This window comes from Ornithorhynchus anatinus, chromosome 2 (assembly GCF_004115215.2).
Source record: "Ornithorhynchus anatinus isolate Pmale09 chromosome 2, mOrnAna1.pri.v4, whole genome shotgun sequence".
NCBI classification, from domain to species: domain Eukaryota; kingdom Metazoa; phylum Chordata; class Mammalia; order Monotremata; family Ornithorhynchidae; genus Ornithorhynchus; species Ornithorhynchus anatinus.
This window is the reverse complement of record NC_041729.1, coordinates 150,687,194-150,711,191: the sequence shown is the minus strand read 5'-3', so window position 1 is coordinate 150,711,191 and position 23,998 is coordinate 150,687,194. Positions and strand designations below refer to the sequence as shown.

Sequence of the window (23,998 nt, the reverse complement as noted above, 5' to 3'; positions counted from 1 at the left end):
GGAAGGAGAACAGGTGAGGAGGTTGTGATCTGATAAGAGATATTTCAGAATTGATGAGGGTAGAGGTACAAAGGGTGAATATCAAGTGTTTTAAAAGTTGTACAGAGCCGAGTTCCTGGATGACTTGCTGGTTTCTCGTGTATTAATCATTAAGCTAAGTACATGATCAGCTTTTTGTGGAAAATGTAATAAGTGAGGGAAAGAGAAAAGTAGGTGAGCTTCTTTAACTGAAAGGATGGTGTAAAAAGTCCCCACAGTGCTTTGTAGTCAGTTTAATTTTTAACTTCCCTCCATTAATCCATTAGACCCATCAAATTTATCATATCCATCATTTGCAATCTGTTTCAAGATAGATAAGAAAGTTCTGAGAATTGCATTTATTAAGGAATTTCTTTTAATCTTAAAAAACTTTTTAAGTATTTGGTTTTTAGAACTATAGTTGGAAAAGTAGGGCCATGGTTTTCTATTCTATCTTAATCATCCTTTTCTCTAGTTAGTGGAATATTAAAAAAAAAATTAAAGAGCTCTGAAAATTTGTTGCAGAGGGAGCAGAAGCCTGCACTCTTTTCCTTGGCTGGTAGTCGCAGGTAGACCAGTTGTTTACTGCAGAGGTTCTTGATTATTTTGGTGAAGTTTAAATTTCTTCTCAGGGCTTTTCGTCCCTCAGAAGGATCTTTAGTGTGCCACTTTAAATTTACAATATAGCGGGTGAAGCTAAGTCTCCCCATCCTTGAAGGTTTCAGACAAACGAATCACTTAGTGTTAGGTGAGGTGGACAGGCTTACCAGGAATTCTGAAAAGTAGTTAGCTAATGGGGCTGGTGATGTGGAAGGAGCCCGGGCTAGGGAGTCAGAGGTCACAGGTTCTAATCCAGGCTCCTCCACTTGTCAGCTGTGTGACTTTGGGCAAGTAACTCTGTGCCTCAGTTACCTCCTCTGTAAAATGGGGATTAAGACTGTGAGCCCCACGTGGGTCAACCTAATGACTTCCTATCTATCCCAGTGCTTAGAACAGTGCTTGGCACATAGTAAGCGCTTAACAAATGCCTTTTTTATCCAGGGCTTAGAACAGTACTTTGCACATAGTAAACGCTTAACAAATACCATCATTATTTTCAGGGCAAGCCACCTGTTGAGTCATGGCACTATGCCACAGCATCACTCATAATAATAATAATGATAATGTTGGTATTTCTTAAGCGCTTACTATGTGCAGAGCACTCTTCTAAGCACTGGGGTAGATACAGGGTAATCAGGTTGTCCCACATGAGGCTCACAATCTTCATCCCCATTTTACAGACCAGGTAGCAGGCAGAGAGAAGTTAAGTTACTTGCCCACAGTCACACAGCTGACAAGTGGCAGAGCGGGATTTGAACCCATGACCTCTGACTCCCAAACCCAGGCTCTTTCCACTGAACCATGCTGCTTCTCTTCTCATCAATCAATCAATTACTCGTATTTATTGAGCACTTACTAAGCACTTGGGAGAGTACAGTATAACAGAGTTGGTAGTGTGTGCACAAGGAGCATACAGTCTAGAAGGGGAGACAAACGTAAATATAAATAAATTGCAGATATGTACGTAAGTGCTGTGGTTACTTTGACTGTAAATGAGAAGCAGCATTGCCTTGTGGAAAGAGCACGGTCCTGGGAGTCAGAGGATCTCTAAGTGCTTAGTACAGTGCTCTGCATATAGAAAGCGCTCAATAAATACCATTGAATGAATGAATGAATCTGGGTTCCAGTCCCGGCTCCGCCACTTGCCTTCCGTGTGCTCGTGTGCCTCAGTTCCCTCATCTGCCAAATGGGGATTCAATACCTGTTCTCCCTCCTACTTAGACTGTGATTCTCATGTGGGACCTGATGGTCTTATGTCCACCCTATTTCTTAGGACGGTGTTCGGCACCTACAACAAATACCTCAATTATATTGTTATTATAATTATTGTTAAATAAGTTCTGTACGTAAAAACCTTTGTGCGCATGTTGTAAGATGCTGCATCCCTGTGTGTATGCTCTCTTGTTGTGCTTGATGCCCCAGCTGGGGGAATATAACTGGCAGGGACAAGGGAGCGTGAGTGGTTCTGCCCACAACATTAGCGCTATAATCAATTCTGTTGCGCAGATTCTCGGGGCTGAAATCTCAGGACTGGCGCTCACCCATCATTCTAAATGGGCGGCTCCATCAGTGTCCCCTTCTCCCCCTCTCCAAGATATAAGCAAAGCATACACCATATTTTGGGCTCCACTGCTGAATCCTTGGCTCTCGTATGTTCTCTTGGTAGGGCCTTTTCTCTGGAGTTTCCCTGTGAGGGAACTGTGTGCGTAACAACCCCTCCAAAAAACTCTCGAGAGTGGCCTACCTTAGCCTTGGTAAAGGCACTTGCAGCTTGAAAGAAGTGTCTGGATTGGTGGCAGATGATGGGGTGGGGCTCTGCTTCTCTGTCTGCTTCTGTCCCTCTGCCGCCAGCTAGCTGCCTCGTACCCGCACGTGCTTGACATCCCTGGTTCTGTCTATTACTAGAGATAATTTGTTGGGAAATCAGTACCTAATTGAAATTGACTTTCTAAAAGACAAAGTTGCAGTCGTGTATGCCTACCTAGGGATTGTTTCATATGTAGATTCTCTTATGCTTAACCTCTCACCCCTTACTCCCTGCATAGTGGCTTGAGCCCCGTCCTGGGAGTCAGAAGGTCATGGGTTCTAATACCGGCTCCACCACTTCACTCAGGACTTCCTCAGATGAGAATAATAATTTCACTTCACTTCTCTGTGTCTGTTACCTCATCTGTAAAATGGGGATTAAAACTGTGAGCCCCATGCAGGACAGGGACTGTGTCCAACCCGATTTGCTTGAATCCACCCCAGTGCTTAGAACAGTCCCAGGCACATAGTAAGTGCTTAATAAATACCCCAATTGTTATTATTATTATTACCTTCTCATCCCCTTCTCAATCACTAAGTCTTCTGTCCTCACTTTTCCGCACTCATCCTTTATTCTTCTGCCTGCTTTGCTTCATGGCTCTCTGGGAATATGAGTGACAGGGAAGAGAGTATGTGAGAGCTAACATGTGCTAGGCACACCACCAGCTCTGTAATCAATCCTTTGCACAGACGCTTAGTCCTCAAGCTTCAAACTGAGGCTTGTCAGTCGTTCCTGAGGTGATCGTCATTCACCATCATCTTACACATAATGTGTAGAACACTGGGTAAAGGAGGTTCACAGCCTAAGATGAGAAGAGCTGATGATGATGACGATTGTATTTGTTAAGCGCTTACTGTGTCCCAGGCACTCTACTAAGCGCTGAGGTGGATACAAGCAATTCTAGTTGGACATAGTCCCTGTGCCATGAGGAGCTCACAGTCTCAATCTCCATTTTACAGATGAGGTAACTGAGGCACAGAGAAGTAAGTGATTTGTCCAAGGCTCCACAGCAGACAAGTGGTGGAGTCGGGATTAGTACCCATGACCTTCCGACTCCCAGGCCTAGGCTCTATCCACTACATCATACTCCTTCTCACACTAAAAGAAATAATGGGGTAAAAACAGCAAAAACGATAATTGGATGTCGACAGCATCGAGGCATTAGTAGTAGATTGTTACTAGAGTGTTACACAGTCTGCTCACCACCCCAGCGGGACTTTCTTTGCTCCTTCCTCCTTTCCTCCTCTTGGTAGCACTGTTATCACATCCTTCCAGTGGGTTAGCTAACCGAGGTGATTTTAAATTTCAGTGAAAATTTCCCTCCCCCTACCCCATATATGTGTTTCAGTACTACATAATACTGAAGGGGTTTAGATAGCTCTAAAAAAGAGGCTCTCGAGAGCTCATTGCCTGGAAGTCAAAGAAATGAAAGTGATTAATAATGTTGGTATTTGTTAAGCGCTTACTATGTGCCGAGCACTGTTCTAAGCCCTGGGGTAGACACAGGGGAATCAGGTTGTCCCACGTGGGGCTCACAGTCTTAATCCACATTTTACAGATGAGGGAACTGAGGCACAGAGAAGTTAAGTGACTTGCCCACAGTCACACAGCCGACAGGTGGCAGAGCCAGGATTCGAACCCCTGACCTCTGACTCCAAAGCCCGGGCTCTTTCCACTGAGCCACGCTGCTTCTCTAATTATGAGATAGTTGAAAGTTACAGTAGAAGCAACATGGATTAATGAATAGAGCAGGCCCTGGGAGACAGAAGGACTGGGTTCTGATCCCAGTTGCCCCATTTGGTGTGTGAATTTGGGCAGGCCATTTCTCTGTGCTTCAGTTGCCTCATCTGTAAAAGGGATTAAGACCATGAGCCCCATGTGGGACATGTACTGTGTCCAACCTAATTAGCTTGAATCTACCCCAGCACTTAGTATGGTGCCAGGCACATAGTAAGCATTTAACAAATACCATAAAAAAGCTGTTAACTGCTAAATAAATGTTTACTGGTTTATAACACTGGACAATGAGAGAAATGAACAGAATATAAAGAAATTCTTCCATCAGTAAGGACCGCCTGTTCTCTTACCTCATCTAAGTGAACAGTACACCATTTAGTTCACTTGAGCAAGTTGTCTACCCTTGTTGTTTCAAGCTCCTCTCCAATTCTCTACTTGACCCCTCCAAACTGACTTCTCTCTTCTTTATTTCACAGAAACCACCCTCTCAAAAGTTACAGATGACCTCCTCTTTGCCAGATCCATTGGCCTCTACTCCATTCTAATCCTCCTTGACCTTTCAGTTGCCTTCGACCCTGTTGACCATCCCCTTCTCCTGGAAACATCCAGCCTCAGTTTCACTGACACTATCCTCTCCTGGTTTTCCTCCTACATCTCTGGCTGCTCATTCTCCATCTCTTTTGTGGGCTCCTCCTGTGCCTCGTATCCCCTAACTGTGAGGGTCCCTCAAGGTTCAACTGTGGGTTTCCTTCTGTTAGCCCCCTACACCCACTCATTTGGAGAACTCATTTGCTCACTGACTTCAAATACTACTTCTATGTGGTTGATTCCCAAATCTATATCTCAAGCCCTGATCTCTCTCCCACTGTGCAGCCTTGCATTTCCTTCTGCCTTCGAGACATTGCAATTTGGATGTCCTTGTTGTCACCTCAAGCTTATCATGTCCCAAACAGAACTCATCCTCCCACCCGAACTCTGCCCTCCCCCTGACTCTCCCATCCCTGTAGACAGTACCACCATCCTTCCTGTCTCGTAACCTGACTTTGGAGTTATTCTTGTCTCTTCTCTTTCATTCAATCCACACATTCAATTTATTACTAAATCTTATATTGTTTCAACCTTCACAGTCTTGGTAAAATTCACCCTTTCCTATCCATCCAAACTACTACCACGTTAATCTAAGCACTTATCCTGTCCCATCGTTATGAGTGTATCAGCCTCCTTGATGACTTCCTTGCCTTCTGTCTCTCTCCGTTCCAGTTCATCCTTCACTGTGTTGCCCGGATCATTTATCTACAGAAATGTTCAGGATGTGTTTCCCCAATCCTCAAAAACCTACAGTGATTGCCCATTAAAGCCTTATTGAAGGCCCATCTCCTCCAAGAAACCTTCTCTAAGCCCTCATTTCTTTTTCTCTCACTTCCTTCTTTGTTGTCCTGACCTGCTCCCTTTATTCACTGCGATTTCTCCCCCTACCCCAACCTCACAGCACTTATATGCATATCTGTAATTTACTTAGATAAATGTCTGCCTCCCCCTCTAGACTTTAAGGATATTTGGGGCACGGAATGTGCCTATCAACTGTTAAAATGTGCTCTCTCTAGCGCTTAGCACAGTGCCCTGGACACAGTAAGTGCTCAGTAAATACGATTGGTGATTTTGTTAGTTTTTGGTGAAAATTAATTCTTAATAATTTCAGGTTTGAAGATCCTGTCTGCATGACTGAAGGTTCTTTAAACTTTTCCCCGAAAGTAAATGGGAAGTGTAATGTTTGAAATATCTTTTTCCACAGCTAATTCTGAAAGAAGTTGACTCATTACTCTATGTCGACACGGATATCCTTTTCTTACGACCTGTTGATGATATTTGGTCTTTCCTGAAAGAATTCAATTCCACACAAATTGCTGCAATGGCACCAGAACATGAAGAGCCTCGTATTGGATGGTATAATCGATTTGCCAGGCACCCATACTATGGAAAAACTGGAATAAATTCTGGCGTAATGTTAATGAATATGACGCGAATGAGAAGAAAATATTTCAAGGTGGGTGAAGCAGAATTAGGTTAACTTGAAATCACATCTTTTCTTAGAGTTTTTCTCCTAGTAATTTTAGGTTTGCCTTCATTCAGATTGTGGGAAAAACTTTAGAATCAGTCAATCACTGGTATTTATTGAGTACTTACTGTGTGCAAGACCACTGTATTAAGCGCTCGGGAGATTACAGTACAACAGACTTTTTCTTTTACTGCAGAAAAAACTTTCTGGCACTGTATGGGTAGTCTTACTAATAATAAAACTTGCTTAACTCCAAGGTTATGAAAAATTAATTCCTCGTTTTCCTCTGAAAGGCTTTGGGTACAAAACCTTAAGCCTGTCAAGGGGCCAAAAGACATCTTAAAAGCACCTCTTGTGTTGAGGTATGCAGTTACTCTTTTCTGAAAATATCTCTGCAACTTCCCTTGATAACCTTTTCTGGGATCCCATGTTGTTTTTTCCATGCCTAACCTAAATCTTCTTGCTGTGATTTCCACCCATTTCCTCCCTTTTCAGCAGCCCTGTATACCAGTATACCTGCTCAAATATACCAGTCACTTGGAATACTTGAAGATTGATACGAAGACCCCTCACCTCTCTCCTGAACTCAATTAACTCCATATTTTAGCCTGTAGTCCTAGGCTCACTCCCCCAGCCTTCATTTATTTTGGTGTATATTCTGCTAGATTTTACCCTATATTTCTATATAATTTTTGTTCTGGCTACCAAAATGCATTCCTGTATTATAGCCCATTCAGTACCCAGTATCATCATACTATTGAATTATTTTGTGGTAGAAACTTAAATTTATTAGCATCACAGAAACTGTCGCATACATTTACACTCTCATCTTTTTAATGAATATTCTTCTAGTATTCTAGTGAAGAAATATCATTTTTCTATAATAGAATATTCTTTAAAACTATTCATAAAATAATATTTTGGAAATATTGGTTGTCTCTGCAGATAACATGTCTGAAAATGTGCACATCCTTAATAGACCAGAAGATGGTGCTGTAAGATTATTGCCCAAATATAGTTTGACATCTATATAAGAATTTATTTGCAATTGATGTGTTTCATTCTTTTTCAGAATATGATCAGTTGAATTATTGTTTTTACCCCTCATCCTTCCATTTTTGTTATTCTAATTTTAAAAAGAAGCCTTTGTTTATTGTGTAATAGATATTGCTCTAAAGAAAGGACATCCTAAATCTAAAACAGTCAAGTTTGGGGGATTTCTTTAAGCGTTGCAAGAAGGTTATAATGAATAAGAATGAGATAAAATTCTTGTTCAGGATTTTATTTAGCATCAGTTATATACTAGACCGTGGTCACTTCAGAATTGATACAATTTCTGCTGAGTAGGGATTGTGGTGGGAATATCAATTAGTGGTATTTTACTGAGCACTCACTGTGCAGAGACCACCTTTCTTAGCTTTCAGAGAACAATACAACAAAATTGGTAGACATGTTCCTTGCCCAAATAGAGTTTACAAGGGTACAGGTCCAAATGGATAGGCATCACAGAAAGGAGAAGGAGGCATGGGGGCATGGGGGCTTAATTGGGGAAGATCTTTTAGAGAAAATATGATTTTACTGAGTCTTTGAAAAGGTGAGCGTTGTGGTCTGGCATATCCGGAGGAGGGAGGGAGTTCCAGGTCAAAGGGAAGGTGGAGGAAAGGGGTTGATGGCGAGATAGATAAGATCAAGAAATACCATTGATTGCCCTTTTCCCATCTTCCCTTCTTTTTCTCCCAAGATTGTTATATTGTACTCTGCTAAGTGCTTAGTATAGTGCTTTGCACACAGTAAGCACTCAATAAATATGATTGAATGAATCAAGGCTCAGTGAGCAAAGGGGTGGATTTTAGTGATGTGAAAGTAGAACTGATAAGATTTGGTGGCATTGAATTTTGGGTTGAAGGAGGGTGGTGAGTCAGGTAATGCCATAGTTTACGGGCTTGTGAGATAGGGAGGATGATGATATTTACAAGGATTGAAAAGTCGGGGGAGGGCAGAGTTTTAATGGGGGATGAGTTGTTTTAGTCATGTTAAATTTGAGGTATTGGCAGGATATCCTAGAAGAGATGCCCAGGTGGTAGGAGGAAATGCTAGAGGAATTAAGGTTATGAACTGAGAGGATAAGTAGGCAGGAGAGAGCTGACTGTCTCGCTTAGTACACAGGCCCTGAGTAGATCCCCACTCCAAGGCAAAATTGAAAATGGCTCTAGGAATTTCAGATAGCAAATAAGACAGCACTGCAAAGAGCAATCTATACATGAGCACAGAATAATAAGGGTAGTTAGTCACTCACTGATCTTCTCAACCAACCAACATACGTGGATAAAACCATACCACATGTAGGGTCAACTTTGAACCCTGGAAAAATCATAGATAAACTCTAGAAAACCCTTTGCCTGGGCTGTTTACAGTAGCTTCTTTATAGTGCATGATGTTCTATTTTTGCTTTTGCATATGACAATTTAAGCTTGTCCCAAGCCATGATAAATTTGCATTCATAGCCCTTTTGATTTTAGCTTATTTCCAAGATGTTTTCCCTCAGCGCATTACTTGAAATTATTTTCTACGCTGAATCTAATTTGCAGAGTTTTCCATTATCTGTTTGTCTTTTGCAACCTCCTAGTGTAACATCACTTGTGAATTTGCATAGCATATGGTATTCAGTTAAGTAAGACCAGGTCTAATTTAAATTTCCTTAGTTTCTTCTGGAGTTTTTCCTCTTCCATCTTGCCATAAAATAGTTTTGTTAAGATGATGGTTTGTGTCCCTTTACCTAGTTGAGCATGCTATAGTTTACATAGTGTACAAAGGAGTTATTATAGAGCTTATTGTCATTAAAAGGCCTGGATTACTAGTATCTAGTATATGGTTTAAATTTATAGATTTTAAGAGGAATTCCAAAAAGCACTGAATAGCTAAGGGCCTAGGTGCTCCTATTTAGCTTACTTAGTTCTCTTAAAAGTTATTGTCGTCATTGCCAGTTATCATTAATAATTTATATTTTAAGTAATGCACTGTCTGTAACTTTTAAATCTTCCACTCCTTGATAGAGAATGGGGGTCGGGGAGGGGAGAGAAGCCCAAATGGTTTGGATCCATCTGCAATGGATCCAGCATTCCTCTAGTAACGGAACCCTCTGATGGGTGAGTGTATGTTTATAGCATCGATTCATGCACCTGCATAGCGGGTGGGGCTCTTCTTTGGAGGGAGAATGCAGATCAGAACCAGAATGATGAAAAACCATGCGGCTGACACCAGTCAAAAGCATATGAAGTAATTATTATGATCTAAAAAAGATAGATGTAATTTATATAAATTTTTTTCCAATTAGCTCAAAATGCTTATGCTTTTTAGTAGTAATAATGGCATTTATTAAGCACTTAATAATAATCCTAAGGGCTGGGGTCAAGACAAGACAGAACAGAAACAGCTTCTGTCTCCCATGGGCTGGAAGGAGAGCAGGTTTCTTATCCCTATTTTTACAGATGAGGAGACTGAGGGAAAGAGAGGTTGCGTGACTTGTCCCGCTGCCAACCAGTGACAGAGCTGGGATTAGAATTTGGATCTCTTGGTTCTCAGACTCATGCTCTTCCCAGCTGGAAAAGACCCATCGGGTAGCAAACCCTTGGATTGATTATTTGACCTCAGCCTGTAGGAATGCTTTCCTTTGAAGAATCTAAGATCTGTTCAGTAGCTGAAAGGTTATTTAGAGTTGCTGTGCACTATTCTGCCATAATGGTTAGAAGGAATGTAATAGAAGAAACACAAGGCCATTTTGGTTTGGTACATCACATTATCAAAGAAACTGCTTGTACACATGCTCGGATATCTGTGTGAGGACAACAGAATGAATTTTGCGCAAGGTGAGGTTTTGCAAGAATGCAGTCCCTATTTTGGAGGGCAGCGGGGTGATCTTGGTTTAGTTTGGTCCTTAGTTGGCCGCTATCCAATTTGATGAAATTGGACAATTACTGTAATTTTAACATGATCAGTGGTATTTGTTGAGTGCTTACTATGCACAGTACTAAGTATTTGGGAGACTACAGTATGGCAGAGTTGGGAGACACATTCCCTGCCCATAACAAACTTACAATCCAAAGGGGAAGAGAGGAAATGTGGACTGAACAGTTCTGTAGAAAAATGATCCAGGCAGCAGAGTGCAGTATGGATTGAAGTGGAAAGAAACAGGAGGCAGGGCGGTCAATGAGGGGGTTGAGGCAGTAATCAAGGCGGGATAGGATAAGTGCTTGAATTAACGTGGTTGCAGTTTGGATGTAGAGGAAAGGACAGACTTTAGCAAAGCAAAGGGTGAACTGACAGGATTTGGTGATAGATTGAAAATGTGGGTTGAATGAAAGGGATGAGTCGAGGATAACGACTCATCCTGTGTACAGGCTGGCTTTTACTGATCTGTAAAAGCGAATTAGTGTCCCAGAAGAGATCAAGATGAATTATACCCTCTATCAGATTTGAAAGTACTGGGCCAACTTTCCATCTTAAGTGGAAGACAGACTTCAAAGAGGTAACAGGTCAGAAAACCACCATTTTCAGCCCCAGGTGGAACTTCTCAGATCTTAGCAGACATCTCAGACTGCGGCATATAGAGCTTGGGAGGCTGTTTGAATTTGCACCTTCAGGAATCCTTTTTTGGAGCTTTCAATTGAATGTCTATGAAAATGTTCTTTTAATGTTTGTTCCCTTTTCAGAATGATATGACAACAGCACGGCTACAGTGGGGAGATATACTTATGCCGTTACTAAAAAAATACAAACTAAACATTACGTGGGGTGATCAAGATCTCCTAAATATCATGTTCTTTCATAACCCAGGTAATTGAACGGATTAAATTCATTTTTGCAATTTAATAATCTTTGAAACTCCCTATGCAGTTCCCAGGCACTCTTGTTTAGCAGTCTACAATTCAAGTTAGAATTTTTCTTGTTACTAGTCATCCTTTACTTAATTAGGTTTTAAAAATGGACTCTGGTAAATTGCTTATGTAGCAGTGATTTAAATGCTCGATTCTGTTTAGCTATTGTGAATTTCAAGCAAAAATGTTTACAGTAAGTGTTCCAAAACAAAACAAAACAAAACAACTTTGTAAGATGTCTCTGTAAAAAGGTCTTTTTTTGGTTTGTTTTAGCATTTTCATTTAAACTTTGGTTGAAGTCTTTTATTTTTCCTCTTCTCCATTCAGAAAGCCTTTTTGTTTTTCCGTGCCAATGGAATTATCGGCCTGATCATTGTATATATGGCAGCAATTGTCAGGAAGCCGAAGAAGAAGGAATCTTTATTCTTCACGGAAATAGAGGTGTTTACCATGATGATAAGCAGCCAGCTTTCAGAGCCGTTTACGAAGCACTGCGGAATGTAAGTTTTTGTCCCTCTATTATGTTCAGATATGTAAGATCTGTCCAATCTTCCTTTTTCTCCTTTGTCACCTTTCATTCACCCTCCCAGCTACTGTCATTTGAGGGTTTAAGGAAGCAATGTGGCCTGGGAGACAGAGGATTTGTGTTCTAATCCCAGCTCCTTCACTTGTTTGCTGTGTTACCTTGGGCAAGTCACTCCTCTTCTCTGCACCTCAGTTCCCTCACCTGTAAAATGGAGATTGACTGTGAGCCCCGTGGAGGATATGGCCTGGGTCCGACCTGTTTATCTTGCATAATAATGATAGTAATTGTGGTTTTTAAGCACTTACTGTACTGTACACTGTGTTAAGTGTTGGGGTGGATACAAGCAAATTGGGTTGGACACAGTCCCTGTCCCTCATGAGGCTCACAGTCTTAATCCCCATTTTACAGATGAGGTAACTGAGGCACAGAAAAGTGAAGTGATTTGCCCAAGACCACACAGGAGAAAAGTGGCAGAGCTGGGATTAGAGCCCTCGATCTTTTGACTCCCAGGCCCCTGCAGTATCCACTTCGTCATACCTCAGGGCTTAGAAAAGTGCCTGGCATTTACTCCTTCAAAGCCTAGAGAAGGCTTCTCAAGTAGTCAAGTGAGGATATCTTAGTCCAATACCAAATCACTGCATGCAGTTTCAGGACACTGCTTGTAGGCTTTCTGTGGCATACAGTGGTGGCCATTTTCAGTACTTTCTGAGACCTGAATGTATGTGTCCTTGGCAGCCCAGTCTCATCTGCTGTAGCAACTCACACCAAACAACCAGGTTATCCTGCTTTATTTATAGTTCCATAGGTCTCCCAAAGTACCTCTGTTGAAGTAATTATTTTGCCCATAACAAAGGATTTGCATTTTTGAAGAGCCCCGTGGTAAGGAAAACTTATGTTACAGGACTTAGCTCGTTCCCCTCAAAACTAAATTACATTGCACCCTCTCCAGACAAATGCCAGTTGTTGGAAGAAGGATTGCTAATTCTGCCGTTAGTCTATCCCAAACCTGAGAAGCAATGTGGCCCAATGGAAAGAGCACAGGCCTGGGAGTCAGAGACCTGGCTTCTAATACCAGCTCTGTCGTCTGTTGTATGACCTTGGGCAAGTCAGTTCACTGCTGTGTGCCTCAGTTCTCTCATCTGGAAAATGGGGGTTCAATGTTGTTCTCCCTCCTATTTAGACTATAAGCCCCATATATAGCCTGCTTCTCTTGTATCTGTCCTGGTGCTTAGTTCAGTAGTTAAGTGCTTAACAAATGCCCCAATTATTATAATTCTTAGTAGTGGAATCACTCATCCCTGCAGGAGTGACTCTGCTGTTTTCTTGGGCCCTCTGATAGCCTGGAGCTGACTAGAGCTTTCTCAGTTATGTCAGGGTTGGTCACCCTGGTGCCACGAGATTTTCTTCCATCCCAACTAGCTGGTTGCCATTTTTACATGTCTGTTGCTTGCAAATGGAGCTATCCCTTCTTGACTTTGGAATTTGCTATTTAAGCAGTTGGATGCTTGAAATAACTGGACCATAATAATACTTAAGTGTTATAGTACAGTAATTCATATTCCTTCAGGTTCTTACTTGGGCTAGCAAAGCTTGAATGGTAAGCTTGTTGTGGGCAGGGAATGCTTCTATCAATTCTGTTATATTTTCCTCTCCCACATGCCTAGTACAGAATTCTAAATACAGTAAGCACTCAATAAATGTGATTGATTGATTAGCACTTTACTAAGCTCTTGGGAAAGTACAATACAACAATAAACAGACACATTCCCTGCCCATAATGAGTTTACAATCTAGAGGGAGTTGAGTACTGATTGGAATTTCACTCAAAAGAAAATTCTCCATATAATACATTTAGAAAATTTTGGGGAGATAGAATTATTTTGAAGAGTATTGTATGCAGTGCGGTTTCATAATTCAGTGATCAAAACTTTTCCTTCACCTAGCGTGAAAATAATCTTGCAGTATTGTTGCATTGTCAGTCAAATACATTTGGTGTGTTATTTTGTGGGTATTTTAATTGTATGTGATATTTTCTGAGAAGGACAATGTATTATTTTCATGCTGCAAATAAGACCACTAATAAACTATCATAGTAATTCATCATAACACTCACCAAAGAATTGTAAGATTTAGCATTGATGCTCATTTTAATGCATCAGGCTATCCTGTATATAACCTTCAAAATTCAATAGTATATTTTAATGCTGCTATAGTGTAGGTTGTCATAAGGATATAAAAATGAAGAAAGGTACATTTGGGGGTCTGAGACTCTACAGCATGGAGAGAAAATGTGTTCTCATAAAAATGTGATTTCTTTGTTTCCTTTGAGTATTGTCAAAAAGTCATTATTAAAAATTCTCGGTAGTTTAATTTATGATATACTTTGGCTTATGAATATGTTAGAATAAGTATATAAGCAAATGTTGACCTGATTGCTTTAAGCTGAGCAAAATTATGCTACTTTGAAATGTTTTTCATATAATTTGTTTGATCTTTCTTTAAAGTAATATGAAAAACTGAATTAATGATTTTGGTTTTTACTTCAGGTCTGCATTAACTGTGGTGTATGCCTAGCCATTTTTCAGTTTAATGAAATTTTTCCGTCTAAAGGCATTACTATTTATTCTTTGTCCTATTGTGTAACTATAATTCAAAAAGGAACTTATTCTTTAAAGAATTCATTTAAAGGAGACTAATTATGCATTTATTAAAGTCAGAACAGCCATCTAACCCTGTGAACAATGGAGGAATTCCATTTCTAAAACTCATTTTATGTGGATGACTAGTTGCGTTGATTAGTAACTAATTTAGAAAATTTTAAAATCTACAATGGAAGGAAACATTTAGGGTAAGGAAAATTGTCAGTGCTCCATCAAAATGTGAATTGAAACATTTTACTGTATTTACTTGCAAAACCCTAAACAGGGAAGGACTATTGTGTGAAGAGTTAAGTCTAGCAATAAAGGGGGAACATGAAAGAAAAAAGAAGGGGTGGGGGAGAAAAAGGAGAAGGAAGAGAAAGGTAAGGGGGCCCTTGAAACTCCAATTCCCCTTTTGAGGATGGGAGTGACATGCCCAGAGCGTTTCTTCTTACTCCCCAGTTTGCACATTTCTGCCAACCTGTGCTCTGTTCTTTTGTGACAAATGAAGCTATCTTGAATTTAGAATATTGCATTCAGTAGACTAATTCTTTATTTCTTAAATGTAACTCCTATTTTTCAATTCCTTTTTTAGTGTTCATTTGAAGATGACAAAATTCATTCCTTGTTGCATCCACTAGAACTGGAACTTCAAAAGACTGTACATACATATTGTGGAAGAATATACAAACTATTTATAAAACAGCTGACAAAAAGCATAAAAGATAGTTATGGTAGACCACCAAGGGAAAGGTGAATTTTGGTGAATCACTCAAATCTACTGGATTAATGTAGCTCAGTCAGCATGTGTGGTTGAAGGATTTTCTTGCACAAAATGTTAATCTTCTTGAACTCATTTATTACATCTCCAGACAAAAGTTTAACCCTTATGGGTAAAATGAGAAGCATTTTTATTATGAAGATTAAAACGGAGCATTGCATCCAGTCAAGAAGATATTTTTGATTTTGGAAGTTTGTAATCACTTGAAGCTTTCGTTTTAGTATAAGTATCAGTGCAGATGGTCATTTGTTTTTGTTTCATTCTAGTTTGTGTAAGTCTACCGACTGAATGATCAACTGAATGAAAAGCTAGGGGGATATATTTAGAATGTGCCTCTTTCGTAACTTAAAACTCTGAAACTGTGAATGTAGCAATAATTCTGAGTCAGCACTAACCTCACTTTAAATGTGAGAACAAAAATGTTTACAGGGGCAGAAAATCTATTTTGAAAGAAATGTGATATAACCATTGACAATCTGCGTGTGCCTTCCTATGTTTCATCTCTGACCTGTTAAAAATTATTGTGACAATCATGTTTAAAACCTTTTTAGGTGAGAAAACTGCACATTAAAACAGAGTTCTACAAGGAAATTAAATTAGTATAAACCTTTTGGCTTTAGTTAAGTCTATATTAAATACTGATTGCTGTTTCATGTATTTCTATGTTAAACTGTCTTGCCCTAACTCAAAAATAGCTAGATTTTGATATGCTAACTATGTGGGGCAATTTTTTAACACTTTAAATGACAATTTGCAACTGGATATTCTGGAAGTTGAAAATTTATGCTGGTTTAAGAGCTCTGTGACAATTCTGTTGCTGAACAGTTCAGAGCTATGATGTTTGTTCAGAAATGGACCAAAATGCATACATGACACTTTCCTGTGAAAAGCAATTTATTAGTTATTTATAATGGGGTGGAAAGTGGCCCATTTTCACTTTTGTCCTACCTCAGAATGGCTTTGAAAAATAGTTTTACTTCTATATTTCAAAGGAAAGAATTTTGAATTTAATTTCATGAAATTTTTACATACCCCATCAGTATGTAAATTGATAAAATTCCTTTCATTCAGAATGTTTTGTAGTTTAGTAGGTGGAAATTTAGTTTGGGATTGCCGCTTGTTTAGGCAGACAAGAAACCTCTTGCTTTACCAGGCTAAAAGCAAAGTGATCGTATTTTCCCTGGTTTATCTATCTAGCCGTTCTTAGTTAAAAATGGTAGAAAGAGACTCCTGTTTAAACAGTCCAGCTGCTCATTAATTGTCTTCTTTGAAACAGTGTGACCTTTCCTCCCTCAGATGCACTCCTCCTGTCAGCTACTATTCATACTTATCTCCCCCGTTTCCACAAATTATAGTCCTTGTTAGGATGAGCATGACATTAGAATACAGTGTGGCCAGGACCTTTTACCTTACTCAATTAGTGGATCATGAAAAGAGTCTAAAATTAATGTAGTAACAATTAAGAATTATGGCTGAATCTGTTTAGACATGTGAATTTAGGCATGGGAATCTAGTAGTTTTTCAGTACCCATAAGTAAATAGAACTAGAGAGCTGAGTTCCTGAACCCATTTTGTGGTCATTGTAACCTAAGTTTTTTGAGTGAAAATCTCATTGATCTACAGTATCAGAGTGCCCTATATAGTGGAAGCTCAAGTACTGTGGATAGAATATTGGGAATGAGCTCATTGTTTTTTGCACACTATATGTCACCATAGGAAATTCGGGCCACTATTTACATGTGTTAAGCTTAGTTTAGTTTGATTTTTTTTTTAAATCTCTACCGTTTTCTCTCCAAACATGTCCCACATCTGAAATTTTATTGAGAGTTAGCATTGGTGCTAAACTGTAGTTAAACACCTTTAAAAAGGTAGAACATTGCCTAAACCACTCGTTTTCACTTAATTGGGCCAAATTTGCATTTAACTGTACCATTTAATAAAATGATTCAATATCTTGAGATGTGCATATATGTGAAAATCTGGCGTTTTTCTAATTACAGACAACCTCAAAATGAGTGTCAAAACTCTGGTTAACTTGATATCTACTTCAGTACTTACCACACGCATAAAGAATGCTTTAATAAGTGCCATGATTAAAATGATTAAACTCCTTGTCTTCGATGGTAAAACAGTATCTCAGTAAAAAGTGTACTGTCAACAAATATGGTAAAAGTTCCTGAGGAAGCAAATCTCATTTAAAAAGTTCTGAAGTCTTTAGGAGACTGACTCCTGAAGTCTTTGTGCATTTCCTACTTCATAAAGAGGGCTGTACAGAAGTTGTTCATTTTGCCCTTCTTTCCCCTGGCCACGTTGGCCAGGATCTTCAAGGGAAGCAAGTTGAGGCTTTTTTGCAAGGGAGAGAGGGGAAAATGCGAAAGTGGGAGCAGAAAAATGAGATGATAGGAAAGTGAGAAAAGAATAAGAAATGGATGAGAAAGTAGCAAAAGAAAGAGAAACGGAAGAAGGAATAGAAGAAAAGTTAAAGGAATCTGGAAAGGAGAAAAAAATCAGGAAGGAAATGAGAAGGGAAAAGAGAGATGAACAAGTGGAAAGGAGAAAAGACAGGCTAAGAATGGGAAAGGTGAAAGAAGACAGAAGTATTTTCCTTCCAAAATAGCCACTTAGGCTTCTTCTTGCACCTCAGCATCCCGTACTTCTTATCCTAATATCCCCCTCTCTCCCCCATCCTCTTTGGGACCAAAGGAAACTGCATTCACCTCTGCATTCTTCGCCAGTAGGTGCCCTATAATTGGGTAACATGGGCAACGTAAATGTTGGGAGCATTTACTAGCACTTCGTCTTTCCAATTGTATACCATGTTAAGAAATCTCTGGTGTTCAGTTTTCTATAGCCCAACAATTTATAAGCAGAATCTATGGGTTAGGGTGGAGTGGGCCATGATGGTTGCCTTCAGCAAAGATCTCAACTAGAGGGTTTGGGAGAAAGTGGCGACGTTGCTTCCCCTTCTCACTGATAAAAGCAGTCGCAGCTATCCTGGCGATTTCTGGAGGACCGGTCCAGTCATTCGGCCTCCATTTCCAAATAGCTTTTGAAAGGAGGAGGAGTGGTGGAAGCCAGTGGGGCAGGAGCCATGAGCCTCAGTAACTGACAGCACCTCCTTTTCCAGCTGGCAAGGAAACTGGAATGCTGCTGGGGAAAACAAATAGAGAATAGAAATGTGGAACGAGTTGAAATGGTTCCAATTTTGCAGTGTAACTGGAATACATTTTTATTAGTACTTCTGTTTTTAAATGCTCAAAAATGTAGCATCTTCTGTAATGTTTAAGATAGTTAAAAGCATTGAAGTTTGTCTTTTTTTTTTTACCTGATTTTCAAGTAGCAACTTCACTGATACTTTTCCAATGGGCTTTTCATTTTTCCAAGATACTGTAAACTATGCTTGCAAATGATGCCTGTGTCTTGCCTCTTCAAGTCGGGTCCTTTCTGCAAAGAGACTAAACCATGAAGTGCATGGTTTACTATTGCTGCTGTTCAAATGATCTTCATCTCTATTGACTGATTTAGGAGTTGACTGTATTAAAGTCCTAGAAATGTTCAGGGTGGTAGAAGAAAATTGAGTTTGGAAGGAAAGTTTCATGGGAATAATCCAAGTAAGTCTTTGGTGGAAGAGGAATGAATGCATTTTTCCATTGGAAGGAAGTTTTAGTCCTGTAAACCAACTTTAATCTTCATAGATCTCTTTTCTGAGCATTAACTTGTGTGAATAACTGGATGCAATGAAGTTTTTTTAAAAAAAATCACTGAGTGGTTAGCATTAGCTTAAGTAGCAAACAGTGTGTTAAAAAAAAAGTGTGTTTATTTGCCATTACTGAACAAGAATCTGACTAATGACTGTGGGTATTATGTAGTTGAAAAAAGGTGCATGAAGAAATAGAAAATGTCTCACATGCCACTGTGGGACAGAAAATATTATAAATGCCTCATTTAAGTTATTTCAAGGAAAATGTAGAAAAAAATTCAGATAATAGATAAACTTTGAAGTTTCAATCAATGTTATGTACTGAGCATTTTCTGTGTACAGAGCACCGAACTCAGAGCTTGGGAAAGTTGGTAGATAGTAGGAGTTTACAGTCTACAATTTCAAAATATAACATAATTTGCTGTTATCTGTGGAGGAAGAATGCTTTCTCTAATCTCTTTTCATCACAGAGTTTCTAAATTTAGGAATAATATAGATGGTATTTCCCCCAGGCATCTGAAATGTGGTGTTTTGACATTTTATGAAGATTATAACTGAACTGTTAAGAAAACATCAGTTGCCTTAAGTCTGCTCCCTCAGTCCTAACCAATTGTACCTTGCTGTTGTAAAGCAATTACTGAATAAAGCAATTACTGAATTTTCTCAGAGATGAGTGACTAAGGATTTTTTTGATATGAAAGTTGTAACTCTGGGTTGTAAGACTGTCCTTTTAATGATGTGATGAAAGTAAATATGTAGGATTTCTTTTCATGAATGCAAACCTTAACTCTTTACCCCAATTTGGATTCTCCCTGAGAAACTTTTATGGTATTTCTTAAATAAGGTATGTGCTGGGCAGTGTACCAAATGCTGGTAACAGCACTTAGAACAGTGCTTTGCACATAATAAGTGCTTAAATGCCATTATTATTATTATAAAAGCTAATCCGGTTGGACACAGTCCATGTCCCATTTGGAGCTCACAGTCTTAATCCCCATTTTATAGATGAGGTAACTGAGGCACAGAGAAGTTAAGTGATTTGTCCAAGGTTACACAGCAGACAAGTGGCAGAGCCAGAGTTAGAATCTAGGTCCTTCTGACTCCCAGGCCTGTGCTCTATCTTAATAGGCTATGCTGCTTCTCAATTTTATTTTAAAATATTTTAGCAGTTTGGTCACATTACATGTTCCACTCAAGACTCTCGTACTGTACATTTTGTGGGTGGTAGTATTTGAGCACCCATACTAATAGTAATTAGTATTATGTACTTATGGAGTGCCAAGCACTGTACTAAGTGCTGGGAAAGAAAACACAGGTGGATCCCTTTCCTTGGGTGTGTGTGGAGGGGATGGGGTTACGGTCTAAAAATATAAAAGGTCGGGGGAGGGGATCGGAGACAGTGTACTGCACTATACTGTGTCAGTTAAGAAAGAATTTGATCCTTGAGTTACAGAAGTGTATACTTTTATGGATAAAGGAGTCTACCCAAGCAGTCGATCTAGAGTAAGACTGGTTACAAGAAATCTCTGGCTTGGTAAAATGTCAGATTGTTAGGATCCATAAAAAAGTAATTTTCTCCCTAGACTGAATTCAGGGGTGTGATGCTGTATACCCTTAAACCAGGGCCATTTGCTTCCATCTTGTATTTAGGAGGGTCAGAGGAAAATATTGACTGACAAAGAGCACCCGAGACGCAGCTCCTGTGGCTAGCCTAGTTGATAGAGTGCATAAGACGGGGAGCCTGGGTTCTAATCTCAGCTTCACCATTTGAATGCTACGTGACCTTGGGCAATCATTGAACTGATCTGTGCCTCAGTCTCCTCAGCTGTAAAATGGGGATGGACTGTGAGCTCCAAGGGGGACAAGGACTGCGTCCAATCTGATTAGCTTTCATTCATTCATTCAGTCGTATTTATTGAGCTCTTACTGTGTGCACAGCACTGTACTAAATGCTTGGATTATACAATTTGACAACAGATAGAGACAATTCCTGCCCAACAGCGGGCTCACAGTCTAAACAGGGGAGACAGACAAAAGAAAACAAGTAGGCATCAATACCATCAAGATAAATAGAATCATAGATATATACACATCATTAATAAAATAGAGTAATAAATATATACACATATGCACAAGTTCTGTGGGGAGGGGAAGGGGGAAGAGCAGAGGGAGGGGGGAAGGGATGGGGAGGGGAGGGGGCAGAGAGAAAGGGAGGGCTCAGTCTGGGAAGGCCTCTTGGAGAAGGTGAGCTCTCAGTAGGGCTTTGAAGAGGGGAAGAGAGTTAGTTTGGTGGATGTGAGGAGGGAGGGTCTTCCAGGTCAGTGGTAGGACGTGGGCCAGGGGTTGATGGGTCAGGCAAGAACGAGGCACTGTGAGGAGGTTAGCGGCAGAGGAGTGGTATGTACAGGGTGGGCTGTAGAAGGAGAGAAGGGAGGGGGCAAGGTGATGGAGAGCTTTGAAGCCAAGAGTGAGGAGTTTTTGTTTCGTGCGAAGGTTGATAGGTAACCACTGGAGGTTTTTGGGAAGGGGAGTGACATGCCCAGGGCGTTTCTGTAGAAAGATAACCTGGGCAGTGGAATGAAGTATAGATTGGAGTGGGGAGAGGCAGGAGGATGGGAGACCAGTGAGGAGGCTGATGCAATAATCCAGTCGGGATATTATGAGAGCTTGTACCAGCAAGGTAGCAGTTTGGATGGAGAGGAAAGGGTGGATCTTGGCGATGTTGTGAATGTGAGACTGGCAGGTCTTGGTGACGGATTGCATGTGTGGGGTGAATGAGAGAGCTGAATCAAGGATGATACCAAGGTTGCAGGCCTCTGAGACGGGAAGGAGGGTAGTGCCGTCCAAAGTGACGGGGAAGTTGGAGAGGATGGGGTTTGGGAGGGAAGATAAGGAGCTCAGTCTTGGACATGTTGAGTTTTAGGTAGTGGGCGGACATCCAGATGGCAATGTTCTGAAGGCAGGAGGAGATGTGAGCCTGGAGGGAGGGGGAGAGAACGGGAGGAGATGTAGATTTGGGTGTCATCTGCATAGAGATGATAGTTGAAGCTATGGGAGTGAATGAGTTCACCAAGGGAGTGAGTGTAGTTGGAGCTTGTATCTACCCCCTGTCTATGCCGAATTGTACATTCCAAGCGCTTAGTACAGTGCTCTGCACATAATAAGCGGTCAATAAATACTATTGAATGAATGAATGAATATGCACTTGAAGTTACCCCTACCTCAGTCCCGTAGCACTTATGTACTTATCCATGGTTTATTTTAATACCTCTTTCCCTCTCTAGACCAAGCTCCTGGTAGGTAGGAATATGTCCATGAACTCTGTTATTATTGTACTTTCCCAAACTCTTAGCACTGTGCTCCGCACACAGTAAGTGCCCAGTCAATATCACTGATTGATGATTTGATGCTACAGATAAATCCAAATTCAGCATAATCTTAATTGAATAGATTCTTGGATGAGACCTCTGGAAGACGATTGGTTTTAAATATAAATCACACTTTCTCATGTAACTAAAAATGGTAGGATTGGGTTCCTGTTATTAGAGCATTAATTGAGCACATACTAAGTGCTAATCAATCCATCAGTGGTATTTTGGGAACAACATGGCTTAGTGGAAAGAGCACGGGCATGGGAGTCACAGGTCATGGGTTCTAATGCTGGCTCTACCACTTAGCTGTGTAATTTTAAGCAAGTCACTTAGCTTCGCTTTGCCTCAGTTACATTTATCTGTAAAATGGGGATCAAGACTGTGAGCCCCACATGGGAGAACCTGATTACCTTGTACCTACCCTAGAGCTTAAAACAGTGTTTGGTACATAGTAAGCGCTTAACAAATGCTACCATCAACATCATCATCATCACTAATTATGTGCAGAGTACTGTACTAAGCTCTTGGGAGAGTACAATATACCAGAATTAGCAGATATGTTCCCTGCCCATAGGGAGCTTACAGATTGGAGCTAAGCATTGAGCCCAGCACTTGAATATAATAAATCATTAGCTCAGACACAGTCTCTGTCCCTGTCTCGAATGGGTCTTATTTGCATTTTACAGACGAGGAAACAGGTGCAAGGGGTTGTGATTTGCTCCAGGTCACACAACAGACCTGGAATGGACAGGGCCCTAGAAGATAAAATGGAGTGAGCTTCCAGGGTAGCTTCAGGCTGAGGGTCAGAGCCTAGTTCACACTTGGGCAGAAGTGATAATAATGGTAATAATTGTGGTAATTAAGTGCTTACCATGTGTCAGGCACTGAACTAAGCATTGGAGTGGATACAAGCAAATTAGGTTGGATACAGTCCTTGTCCTGTGTGGGGCTCATAGTCTTAATTCCCACTTTGCAGATGAGGTAACAGGCAGAGAAAAGTGAGGTGATAATTCAGGAAAGAATGAAGGAATTACAGTTCTCTTTGAAAGTAGTGTTTTAGTACAATATTTCAGTTAAAAACTTTCTGGATTCTCCATACTTAACCCAGGTCCTGCAGCGCAAATCACTTATGGAAGGAAAAAGTCATGCTAATATACAAACCTGCTTTGTCATTGACTTTTTCATAAAACAATCAGACATAAACAATTGGGGGTCTGCCTACCAAAAAGTGAAGTTTGGTAGAAGGGAAAATATGTTCTGGGAATGTAATATTTATCTCACAAATTGCCTATAGAAGATGCCTTCCAATTTTTAAAAAGTGAAACTTTAAATTTGTGACTTCAATATTTTGTCAATAGGCGTTACTAGACCATTTTGAATGCCCTTTTATTGAGGAAGTAATGGGAAGTATGTTTTGTATAATCTAATCAATGTATTGCCGTTAATAAAAATGAATTATGAGACTAATGATGACTGAGGGATTTTCCTACAAGGTAGCTCATTGCTAGATAGCTTTTTCATTAATTGCATCCCAGCCCCTATCCGGGATTAGAGTCCAAGGAAAAAAAAGTAGTGAAATTTGGTAGGTGGGAAACATCTATATGGAGACTCAATTCAGTCAGTGGCAGTTATTGAGCAAAAACAGTGCTCTTCACCATGGCCAATCGAAACATCGGGCAATTGCAGCCTCGCCTCCCTGTGAGTTGTGAGCCCCACCCCTACACCGTGACTGAACGAATTGTCCATCCCCAACAGGCTCTGTGTTTGCCACGCTGGTATAAAAGCCACTGTTGTGCCTTTCACCACTTTAACTGTAACCTTGCCTCCTTGGGTGCTCTTGGTCCTGATCACCACACACGAATGGACTGACTTCTCTCCCCACTTCCCAG

General features: G+C 40.3%; 1 protein-coding gene across 1 annotated transcript in view; it reads left to right on the top strand.

The window, feature by feature from the left end:
- Positions 1-19,406, top strand: part of GXYLT1 (glucoside xylosyltransferase 1) — a 32,765-nt gene extending 13,359 nt beyond the window's left edge. The window contains exons 4-7 of the mRNA XM_029057593.2: positions 5,955-6,206; positions 10,928-11,051; positions 11,420-11,592; positions 14,853-19,406. Coding sequence (XP_028913426.1) covers positions 5,955-6,206; positions 10,928-11,051; positions 11,420-11,592; positions 14,853-15,014 — 711 coding nt within the window. The 3' untranslated portion in view covers positions 15,015-19,406. The remainder of the gene's footprint in view (positions 1-5,954; positions 6,207-10,927; positions 11,052-11,419; positions 11,593-14,852) is intronic.
- The last annotated feature ends 4,592 nt before the right edge of the window (positions 19,407-23,998 follow it).